General features: G+C 40.2%; 1 protein-coding gene across 1 annotated transcript; it reads right to left on the bottom strand.

Annotated features, from left to right (window-relative positions):
- Positions 1-7,133: 7,133 nt before the first annotated feature.
- Positions 7,134-9,568, bottom strand: LOC134470182 (uncharacterized). The gene is made up of 3 exons (XM_063224210.1): positions 9,227-9,568; positions 8,260-8,587; positions 7,134-8,090 (listed from the first exon to the last, which is right to left on the bottom strand). Exons 2-3 carry the CDS (start codon positions 8,561-8,563, stop codon positions 7,405-7,407), a joined length of 990 nt encoding a protein of 329 aa, XP_063080280.1. The 5' UTR covers positions 8,564-8,587; positions 9,227-9,568; the 3' UTR covers positions 7,134-7,404.
- Between the last annotated feature and the right edge of the window lie 2,868 nt (positions 9,569-12,436).

Below are 12,436 nucleotides of genomic sequence, written 5' to 3'. Positions count from 1 at the left end.
AATCACCATGAAGTGCATTCTATATGCCATCCTATTAGTTTGACTGATGTATTACTATCATCTTAGTATCGGCTATCTCAGTAGGCCTATATCTATATTTGTAAGTCTATTGTTTCTATTTTATATGTTATTGTTTTTTTTTATGTATAATATGATGTGTGTCTTCCTATTGGGCCTAGAGCCTGTAATAAAGTTCATATATAAAGTTCATATATATATACGATACAGTGCAGTAGTAGACAAGCGGCACTTCCATACAGTGTATGGGACACATGTTATGTACTATGTGCAAATATTTTACTAAAATGTCACAGTATATGATTGCTCAAAATATACCAGCACGTGATATGTTTAGCAATATACTTTGCTGCACGATGGACAGCAGGCCGACTACTGGCCCGAAAATGGCCCATAGGGTAGATTCTCTTATTTATTTGGCTTACCATATTATTAACCAGTTACAGGATGTCATCCTCACAAATCCAAGGCAAGGCAAGGCAAGTTTATTTATATAGCGCATTTCATACACAGGTGCAACTCAATGTGCTTCACAAAGTTAACAAATGTAAATGAAAGGAAACAGGGAAGAAAGAAGGAAATAAATTGGAGTCAAAAAACATTTAAAACATTAAGATAAAACATAAGGTAAAAATAATAATAAAATAAATTAAATAAATAAATAAACATAAAAATAAAAATAATAATAATAATAAAAAAAATAAGAATGATATGTAACTTAAGCTAGGGGAAAGCATCTGAGAACAGCTTTGTCTTGAGTCTAGATTTAAAGCTATCAATAGTGGGTGCATTTTTTACGTCATCTGGAAGCTGGTTCCAAAGCTTTGAAGCATAGAAGCTAAAGGCTGCCTCTCCACACTTTGTTTTGACTTTTGGAATCACCAGCAAATTCTTCTCTGTTGACCTTAGTGACCTGGTTGGTGCATACAGCTGAAACATATCCAGTAGATATGTGGGTCCCATTCCATTTAATGATTTAAACACACGTAGCATTGCCTTAAAATCTATTCTGTAGCTTACTGGGAGCCAATGCAGCGATCTTAAAATTGGAGTAATGTGGTCGAACTTCCTTGTTTTTGTAAGAACCCTTGCTGCTGCATTTTGTACAAGTTGAAGCTGTTTAATGGTCTTTTTGGGGAGGCCAGTAAAAGGACTGTTACAGTAATCAACCTTACTAGGAATGAAGGCATGTATTAGCTTCTCCAGATCATGTTTAGACATAAGGCCCCTAAATTTAGAGACGTTTTTTATGTGATAAAATGCAGACTTAGTAATAGCTTTCATGTGACTGTTGAAGTTTAGGTCACTGTCAATGAGGACCCCAAGATTTGTAACTGTTTCCCTTGCTTTCAGTCCCTTCGTTTCAAGGATAGTAGCAATCTTTTGTCTCTCCTCTCTTTTCCTGGGGGACCCCACAATTCAGAGACATCGGTGATGAGGTATGTCTTCCAGTGGCGACAAAAAACCTTCACAATCCACACAACACAACACAAATCCACACAACACAATTTTATTATTTATGTCCTATAAAGACTTTATTAATGAAGTGTAGTTAGCCAGGCATAATCAACAAACTGTAAACATAACTGACATGACAAAGACATGGCTTACTATGTTTATTCAATTTAACAACATGTGCCTGATGAAGACCCGGTTGGGTCGAATCGTTGTATGACCTAAATCAATTTCAAAGCGGAGCTACAGTGTGCAGACTTCAAAATTTTCCACTATCAGTTGTGCATTTGTCCTGCACCTAAGAGAGGTGGGATGTGCATTCTCTTATGAAGATTCAATTTAACAACAAGCAACATAATATAATGTAGTTAGTTAGAAAACCAAGTAGGAAGTGCACAAAGAAATGGCTTGGTTGAAATAATATTCTTGGCAAATTATTTGCTGAGGCATTTATCCTATATCCCTTAGGCTATTTATCATTGAGTCCAACTCACTGCCTTTTGTCAAATATATAGTCAATTTCAGTTTTAGCACCCAGAAAATATTGCCGCCAGTTGGTAAACATATTTGCCACCCGTCCTCTGATAGTCTCAAAATGATCTTGTCTTGATTTCTGATTCCCAATATATTTGTCCCTTGCCATCGGATCAACATAAGCCTCCTTCTCATTCATGATCCGTACTGCGAGTCACATCCTCAACAACTTCCTGGGTTGGTGCTGCCAGCCAACGTTTAAGGGCCTGCTTCAGCTCCCAACAGTACAAACCATAAATCAGTGCATTAGCATTGATATACTCTACATCTTCATCAAAATGCACTACCAATTCATTCTGAATGTCTGCACGTGTGTCACTATCAAGGGGAGACTCAGTACCAAGTGTGTTTGGAATATGGTAGGCTTCCTTCATAAAATCATCTACAGTTTTGTGGTAAAATGAAATGACATCATTGTTGATAACATGCTCTCCCCTTCTGGACCTTCTAGCATCATCAGCAAGCGGTTTGTTGAATTTGAAATTCTTGTTGATCTTCTGGATCTCCTGCAGTGTCGTATCTCAAATCTCTTGCAGTTTCTTCGTATCAGTTTTAGATTTCACTAGTGGCTCTCTGCTTGCTTTTCTTTCCCTTTGGTACTTCTATGATGTAGTCCTTCAGGTCCACATCAGGAACACCTGGCAGGATATGTTGCATATATGTGACATATGTTAGTAGGCCTAAGCAGGCCTAAGTTGTAACCTATATGTATATATATAACCCAGGTATGAATATGAAATGAGATATACATACTTTTCAGCTCATATTCGTCGTGCCTGGCTGATTTGACTGGGGAAGACCCAGGAGATATGGAGGTGTCAGAACCATATCCTGATGAACTCTGCGAGTGCTCATCTTTGCCATCCTCCCATTGATGGCAGGGGTGGACTGGCAGTATGGCATACCGGGCATTTTCCCGGTGGGCCGACGCCCCTCGAGGGCCGATGCCCCTCTTTAAAAAAAAAAAAAAAAAAAAAGTTTTTTTTTTTTTTTTTTACAAAAGAGACCGGCGGCCCACGATGTCATGTGGACAGCCCTCGGCCAGGGCAGTTCTAGGGGGTGGCATTTGCCAGAAATATGAAAATATGATTCTGAAATGAAAATATATCTGAAAATATATCTGAGCTCCCTCAGATATAATAGACTCAAGCCCCGAAAAAAACGCGTAATAGCGAACGAAATCGCTAATAGCGGTTCAACAAAACATCGTTTTCCCCACACACACTCTTTGATGCATGTTTGTATAGACATCATGGCTGTGAACTGGCACATGTGGGGTACCATTCGAAAGCTTACATTCTCCTCTTTCCAGTGGTATGCATGATATTCAGTTGCCATGTAGCCTACATTACGACAACACTAACACATAGAAGCAGATGTGTGCTTTTATAGGCCTATCCTGAGGAAGACAAAGTCTCAGAGACAATGCACTGTATTTCATTCTTTTGGTTTTCCTTTTCCAAATTGAATGTGTACCAATGAAGATTTGTAAGTATATGCCTATGCTCTATAGTCCATGTGATAAATATATAGATTTGTTATGATAGGCTAAATGGAGATTAATGGTAAACCTTATGGTTAATTCCTGAGACTTCATTTTATATTCCTCCTGTACATTCTGCTCATTTTTAAGGCCAAAATATTCACAGGCATGTGCTAATTGCTGTCTTTGTGGTGGAATGGTGCTGTCTGTGATTCTGTAGAGTAGCCAGTGAGTAGCCACTAAGCATATTATTGTTACTACCAATAAATATTTCAAGAACACACCTCTGTGGTTGGGCTGGTGGGGTTGTCATTCAAGTGTAAAGAAATCCTGAACACTGTCCATTCCACCAACAAACTTAAATACAACATTTCTGTGATCTGAACTTCTTCAGAAAAAGTTTGTTGTAGGAATGGACAGTGTGCAGGATTTCTTTACACCTGAATACCAATAAATATACATTTGAATATTAAGTTTAAGTATTGTATTATTTGTAGTTAATAATTTATCCCTCTGTTCTTGTCTTGTCAAGCCAGACTGTTGAGGCAGAAGTTAAATATTTTTGCCTCCCAGACTGTACATTGCAAACCTTTTTAAACCACTATCTGAAGCAAGACACTCCAAACCCAATAGTGAAGGTCTACAGTATGTGCCTAACATTAGAATAAGTATGTGCCCCCCTCTCTTTGTGTGTGTCCAAGGAGCTGACTTGACTGAAGGGTGCAGATAAGGGCAGTTCATCCCCATCTGTTAGGGGCTCTCTTCTCTCAACTTCCAGGTTTTCTGCCAGCTTACATGACCAATTCATAGATTCATTTTACATAAACAATTGAACGTGAGATCACTGCACGTATAGTGGAGTTTTTTGGTACCTGAAAGAGAGGGATTTTTCCGTTAGAAGACATTAGTTACGTCAATTTAATGGCGGCGCTCCGCTAATTATCGGTATGTGGGGCCGGTCTGAGGCAAAAAATGCCCGGGCCATTTTGTTGTCCCAGTCCAGCCCTGCTATTTGATGGCGTCTAGGTTCAGCTTTGCCAGATCCAAGTCATCAGCAGCCACAGCCAGAACCCACTCCACAGCCTCTTTCACAGATCCCACCACTGGAACGAGGCCATCGAGAAAGCCAAACCACACCTGGTGTTCAGCGCTTGCCATGGCAGTTATTGCAGGAGGAATTCAACTGGACTGGGTTAAGAAACAAAACAGTTTATGTTTCCCAAATTGCCACATTTAAACTCACATATCCTTCACGTCAATTTGCTTTCCTCACAAGCTCTTCAACAGTGAACTGTTGGATGCTTAATTGGTTTGTTCATGTGGAAGGTGTAAATTGAAGCTAATAGGTTATCAATTTGCTTTCAGGAAGTTCAGGTCAGAATTCCCCTTCTCCCTCCCAATACACACATACACACACACACACACACACACACACACACACACACACACACACACACACACACACACACACACACACACACACACACACACGCACGCACGCACGCACACACACACACTCAGCTTTAAAACAGAAAGTATCAGTTTCCAATTATACCCTTCCACCCCTTCTCTCATACTGCTGTACCAAATAAGAACGCAGTAACTCCATATCTGGTCGAAATTGAGTTTAGACTGGAAATGGGCTTTATAATGCCTCCTTTATCTTGTGCCTAAAAATGTTGGTCCAACTTTGTCCCGTTTTAGAGAAAGTAGGCCTAACTACAAAAATGAATGTTACTGCGGTTCTACAGTACATATGGTTTTAAGAGATTACGTGTTACAAGCTAAAACACAGTAAGTGACTTGTAGTCACTGCACTTATCATTTAAGCAGTGGTCCAGGAACAGGTATTTATACCAGCAAGAATGCAGAAACCACTTTTTAAAAAGTTTTTTTGTGCGCATAAATTTCCATCTTAAAGGATAACTTCTGTCAATTTCAATATGCTGTTTTATTGCTCATGCTACCCTTGCCTTGTCAGTACCTGGTGATGCTAAGGGTGGGGGGGTGGGGGGACGACGACGGTGGACCTCAGGTACTGACAAGTCCAGGGCAGTGTGAGCATTACAACTGCATATTGAAATTGGCAGAAGTTATCCTGTAAAGTATAACATGGAAGTGTCACCACCACTTTACCTACAACACAGTTGTCTGGACGAGAAGGAAGCTTTAAAGCCTTTTTTCCCTCGGTTTGCCAGGAAGCATAGTTACTCTGTTCTTGTTTGGTATGGCAGCATAGCTGAGGTGCCCTCAAGCAAGGCACCTAACCCCACACAGCACCAGGGACTGTAACCAATACCCTGTACATCAAAATGATAAGTAGCTTTGGATAAAAGCGTCAGATAAGTGTAATATAATGTAATGTAGGCCTAATGTAAAAGGTTGGCTTACCTTGGTAATGCTTTTGAGATGCCTGAAAAAGTTTGGTGGACGTGACCATGCAAGCCCAGCTTCGTACCAGAAACAGGTTGGCTCACAGGTTGGGACAAAGGGATCAATTTTCCCCGGCCCAGATAGAGAGCGGGCCCAGAATTTGGTCCTCATTACATTGTATGTATTAGGAGGCGGGCCCTTTCAGATGACTTTGTCCCGGGCCCATAGCTGTCAGTGGCCCTGATGACACCACTATGTCAAGGCACCAATCACCATCTGGCATTTAGATATAACCATGATAGGAAATGTGGCGTGCAAATTCAAGACACAGGTAATAACAACTCATAGGGCTTTTTTAAAATAGGGAGCCTATCATGTCGTTGCATGGGACTCGCGATCGAATATTTGTTTTATGAACACTCTGTGTAGCTGTGTCGTAGTGGTTAGGGAGATGGTTTTAGATCAGAGTGTTGCCATTTCAAATCCCACTCTTCCACTGTGTATCTCACTCCATCGCTGAGGTGCCCTTGAGCAAGGCACCTAAGCTCTCACTGCTCCAATGTAAACAATACTCTGTACTTAAAGCTTATAATAAAATATAATGTTATGTGTCCCATGGAAGGGCATGACTTAGGCTCTACGAAGACTGATCAACCAATCACCATGAAGTGCATTCTAATCCATACGCCATCCTATTCGTTTGACTGATTTGATGTACCGGTATTACCATCCTCTTTTTTAAAGTATATCTACATATATTTGTTCAATATATGAAAGAAACAGAACAGTAATACAAGACAGACAACACTTCCATACAGTTATAAGTACTGTATGTTATGTATATGCAAATATATTACTCTGAAATGTTCACATTATATGATTGTTCATGAAAATATATTGGCACATGATGCGTATATTTAGAAATATACTTTTTTCTGCAAAAGGGACAGCAGGCAGACCACCTGCCCAATATTTCCTCCTCCATATTACCAACAAGTTATATCAAATAAGTGTCATCCAGGGGGGTGCTGTGGCGCAGCGCGTTAAGCCCCCCACATTTGGGCTTACATTGCCCGCGGTGACACCAGTTCGAGTCCGGCCGGGGTCGTTTCCTGATCCTGCACCGTCTCTCTCTCCCAACCATTTCCGGTCTACTCTCACACTGTCCTATAATAATAAAGGCCAAAAGCCCCCCCAACAAATCATTAAAAAATAAAAATAAAAAATAGATGTCATTCTCACAAAGCCACACAACTCCACTGAATTATTTGTGTTCTACAAAGACTTAATTTATTAAGTGAAGCTTGCCAGGTATAATCAACAATTTGTAAACACAATTGGCATGACAAGGACAAGGTTTATTCTATGTTTATTGAACTTGACATGCAGCCTTGTCCTCTGCTGTCCTATTAAGCAAACAATTCAGTAAGAAACACAAGTCATGAGTCCACAAAGAAATTGCTTGGTTAAAATTCCATTCTTTGCAGAGGCATTTATCCTTGAGGCTATCCCTTGTTTATCATTAAGGCCAGGCCAACTCACTACCTGCGGGCATGTATGGCGTCGATTCCAGTTTTAGCGGCCTGAAAATATTGCAGCCAGTTGGTTAACATATCTACCACCCGTCCTCTGATAGTCTCAACACGAACTCGTCTGGCATTCTGATTCCTAATATATTTGTCCCTTGCCAGCGGATCAACATAAGCCTCCTCCTCATTCATGATCTGTACAATGCGGTTCACAGGCCCAACAAGTTCCTGGCTTGGTGCTAACAGCCAACTTTTAAGGGCCTGCTTCAGCACTCGACTGTACTCACCATATATCAGTGCATTAGCATTGATGTACAGCTCATCTTCATCAAAATGCACTACCAACTCAGTTTGAATGGCTTCACTTGTGTTATTATCAAGGGGAGACTCAATCCCAAGTGTGTTTGGCATATAGAAGGTTTCCTTCATGAAATCATCTACAGTTTTGTAGTAAAATGAAATTACATCATTGTTGATAACATGCTCTCCCCTTCTGGCCCTTTTACCATCATCAACAAGAGGGTTGTTGAATTCGAAATTCTGGTTGATACGTTGGATCTTCCGCAGTGTCATATCCCGAATCTCTTGCAATTTCTTCTGATCCGTTTTAGATTTCACTGGTGGTTTCCCTGTCTGCTGGCTTTTCGTTCCTTTTGCTACTTCTGTGATGTAGGCCTTCAGGTTCACGTCAGGAACACCTGGGAGAAACATCATTAAACATTTTCAGATAGGCTATCTACCAAACAATGCATATCTAATGTGCAGATTACACTGCTGTCACAGCATGTAAATAAGCAGCTGTACGTTGTATTATGGATATACAGTTTAATTTAGGTATGAATATGAAACGAAATAGGCTATACATACATTTCAGCTCATACTTTGTGTCGTGCCTGGCTGGTTTGCCTGAAGAGAATCCAGATGATGTAGAGCTGTCAGAGGAATATCCAGCCCAGGTGCTGTCAGAAGCATATCCTGACGAACTCCGCGAGTACTTATCATATCTGCTCTTCTGTGGGAGTCTTCCATTGATGGCGTCTAGTTTCAGCTTTGCCTTAAGTGAATCATCAGCAGCTACAGCCAGAACCCACTCCACAGCCTCTTTCACAGATCCCACCACTGGAAGGCCATCAATGAAGCCAACCCACACCTGGTGGCCAGCACTCGCCATTGCAAGAGGAATTCACCAACTGGGCTGCAAGAGGACAAAATAGCTTTAATCTTCTGAATGGCCATGTAAACTCACAAATCCTTCACATCAATTTGCTTTATCAGAGGCTTATCTTTGGTTTTCAAAAGGCAGGCACCCAATTCAAGTTGCACACCCGATCTCCTAACTTTTACATCAAAACAAGCGCAAATCCGGGCGGTGCTTTGACAGTAAAAACGAAAGTAAAAATGAAAGCAAATCTGACAAACCTCACCCTTTCGCAATGGACGTAAACGCGAAAGTAGTCTAAAAATAAAGGCAAACCCTGTAGGCCTACATGATTACACTGTCAATATTTTGTTAATTCTTTAGAAATGTATTGCAGTATGCCTACATTGATGGGAGAGCAAAAGCTTCACCCAAAACAGAAGTGGGGGGATGATTTGACCAATTGCGCCCCCATCTTTGAAATCAAATTTTCGCACGTCTATTACTCATATCACTGTCACCAAATAGGCCTACATGGTTTAGGTCTATGTCGAAGAATTTGTTGGTAACATGTAAAACCGTCAATCAGGTTAAATTTAATCAGAATAGGGCCTAAAGGAATAAAGAATAAACGTTGACAAATCTGACTCGTTGATAAAGCTGTGTTTGCACAAGATGCATAAAAGAATAGCCTACCTGGTAAAGCAGTCAAGTCTCGATACCAATTTTCTGCTAACAGCCACCGCAAAAGACAGACAACACACAGAGTTGCAAACCAGAGGTGCTTCAAGTAGCACACCCACAGCAAGTAGGCCGAGGAAAGCCCACTGAGATGCTTCCAGCAGCACACCCAAGACAAGGGACATCACGTCTCTCTTTTTATCACCCAAGGGGCCCTTCTAGCATGTTCCCTTTCCTCATCCAATCAGCGTCTTTCGTGATGTCAGGGAACTTTTACAATAGAAATCATGTTTGTCATTGTACTTATTTGAATTCCTTTTAAGGCAATGTTCTCTTGGTTTCTTTCTCTCTAGCATGGGCTACTGGGCATTAAGCAAACAACAGGCATGTAGGCCTATATTGGCCTAATTATTAAATTATTAAAAAGTAACAGAGATAAAATAACAAAAACATGAAAAATAACACTCCAATGCCTAATGAACAATGTAGGCTAGTCATTCTATAGCCTATTTTTTTTTACGACACACCAGATCTCTCGCAGCACACTTGTGTTCCCCTGCACAGTTGGTCAGAAAAAAGCCCAGACTTAGCCTAGGCCTATACGTGCTGCTGGTTGCAACTCATTGCACTCGCACAGTAGCCTACTTTTAAAATCAGGTGTTAATGGTTAAAAACAGAGCAACACTGTACATTTTAGTCATTGATCTTCTGTCGTGTTTTTGTGCCCTTAATCCAGTGTTTCCCAACCAGGGGTAGCCTACGTGAACCACTAGGGCGAGCACACTGCAGGGGGTACTTGGAAAATGTAATTTTAACAAATATTTGGAGCTTATTTACATATGGATAGAGAAAGCGATAGGCCTATAGAACTTGACTTGGGGGTACTCATGGCAAACGGAAAAGGCTTGGGGCTTGGGGGGAAATGTAATTTTAACAAATATTTGGAGCTTATTTACATTGGGATAGAGAAAGCGATATAGAACTTGACTTGGGGGTACTCATGGCACACTGAAAAGGCTTGGGGCTACACAAGACAAAAGAGGTTGGGAAACACCGCCTTAATCCCATCATAGCATGTATTGTTGTTATTTTAATATCATTAGGCCTATCTAATCATCCTTTTTAAACTTAACCTCATCATTTGGCTGGGGACTACAGATGATAAATAGCCTTGATGTTGTGCTCAATGTTTGTGCACTGTCCCTGTCAAATAAACCTTGAACTAAATTAGACCTGTCAGCATGAGGCCTTTACACAAATCTAACAATTTAGATGGCATTGGGTTGTGGTCATGTTTTGCAACACATTTCTAGATGTCTCTGACCAAAGTGTCTTGTGTTTGGCAGAATCTTACACTGTTTGCACAGTGTCTTTTCATCCTTTCGCAAAGCCACATTGTCAGCACCAAGTTGACAAAGTAGGCCTGTTCAACTTTCTTACTTAGCCTATTCAGTATACGTGTAACAGTTTTATATAGGCCTACTTTTTCTTTTTATATGCAGCTTAACTTTTTATGTGCCCTTCATCACCAAAATCACCACATTAAAATGAACAACAATAGGCCTACATTTTCCATCACAATACTGCCAAACGAATAGACAGTACACAAACAATAACAGACCTATTATTCTGTGCTGTCTTTTGTGAGATGTCCGTTTTGTCTTTATGTGCCTTTATGTATGTGTGTCCTATGTAGTGCGTTTTGCATCTTTGCTGCTTTCTTGGCTAGTTCTCACTTGGAAAAAAGGCAGTTGCCTCAATGTCACTACCCTAGTAAAATAAAGGAGAAATAACTAAATAAATCGGCACAATCAATGACTGAAACAATATGCTCTGATCTTTCATGCATCATCGCCCAACAGCCGACTGGGCATGTGCCTCGGGTTAGGACGAAATTCCCATTTCTCGCCTAAAGACATTTCTAAGGTAAGGGAATGGTATTTTTCTTATCTGCTCACTGTGGTACTACACGATTGATTGCCTATCTCATTTCATAGTTAATAATCTGTTGAAGTAAGGGGTTGTGTGTGTGTGTGTGTGTGTGTGTGTGTGTGTGTGTGTGTGTGTGTGTGTGTGTGTGTGTGTGTGTGTGTGTGTGTGTGTGTGTTTGCAGTTACTTTACTGTTTGCATGCGTAATGCTTTAGGGCAGCGATTCTCAAAAAAAAAAATTATCCTGGAAAAATTATCCTCAAATGTTGGTTAGATAATCACATAGGCTCACATAGGCTATGTCAAGACTAATGCATATTTCTCTGAGCCTGAATGCTGGCTTGTTTCTTGTTAATTTCATATTCAGTATTTAGGAGTAATTTTATCCGTTAGGCCTATCATTTGTTTCCCTTTCAGAAAACCACACACACATGCATAGAAATTACTAATAACTGATTTATATTATATTATATTAGCCTATAGGCCTATTATATCATATCATATCATATCATATCATATCATATTATATTATATTATATTGGGGTGGGCCCCAGAATTTTTTCACATTTCAAAGTGGGCCTTGGTCTTCTGAAGTTTGAGAATGGCTGGTAGATAGGGTGAGTGATGTTGCACATAGTGCTGTGCTACTTGGTTTCCCCTGACTACCAACATTTTGTGAGCTACGGAAAAAACCCAGATTACTACAATCCAACAATAATGTTTTAAATGCCATTATAGGTTGCCTAATTTAACTTCTTTTATGCCATACATAAAGAAACCATTACCATTGGCAGTGTTTTTTACGCAGCTCCGGTGGTTAAAACAAAAATTAGCTCCAAAGACATTTATTTCAATGGTGCCATTGTCCCTAGACCTGTGTAAGAAGTAAAATAAAATAAAAATAAAAACAGGGGCATAAAAGTAGTAAAACGTATATCTTCAAAAGTAGAGATTGTGGAGTGAAAATATGAGTAGGCTACATTCCCACAAGGTATTTCTATGATGAATGACTTATATGAAAGTGTTTCTAGTAATGCTAGTAAGAGCAAAACACCCTGAGCCTATTTGAGCACACATATGTGCTCAGAAGGCAACAGAGCAGACCGAAATACTCCAATAAAATGGTGATCAACTTTGAGGGACTATTGTGAAGATGTGGGAATGCCTAGAACAAGCACAAAATTGCTGAACACTATAACTATTCCAGCATCAGCATACCAAATGTAAACCTTGAAGGCATACAGCTGCTACGCTATGGCCTTCAGAACTTTGCAGAAAAACAATGGTTGAACAAA

This window comes from Engraulis encrasicolus, chromosome 19 (assembly GCF_034702125.1).
Source record: "Engraulis encrasicolus isolate BLACKSEA-1 chromosome 19, IST_EnEncr_1.0, whole genome shotgun sequence".
Classification (NCBI taxonomy): Eukaryota; Metazoa; Chordata; class Actinopteri; order Clupeiformes; family Engraulidae; genus Engraulis; species Engraulis encrasicolus.
Note: the sequence above shows the minus strand (reverse complement) of the source record. Positions and strands in the feature narration are given on the sequence as shown.

Excerpts from the sequence above, each read along its gene's own strand:
- LOC134470182 (XM_063224210.1), bottom strand. The coding sequence starts at position 8,563 with ATGGCGAGTGCTGGCCACCAGGTGTGGGTTGGCTTCATTGATGGCCTT. Across the intron at positions 8,091-8,259 it reads CACAAAGTATGAGCTGAAAT|GTGTTCCTGACGTGAACCTG; the intron begins GTATGTATAGCC and ends TGTTTCTCCCAG.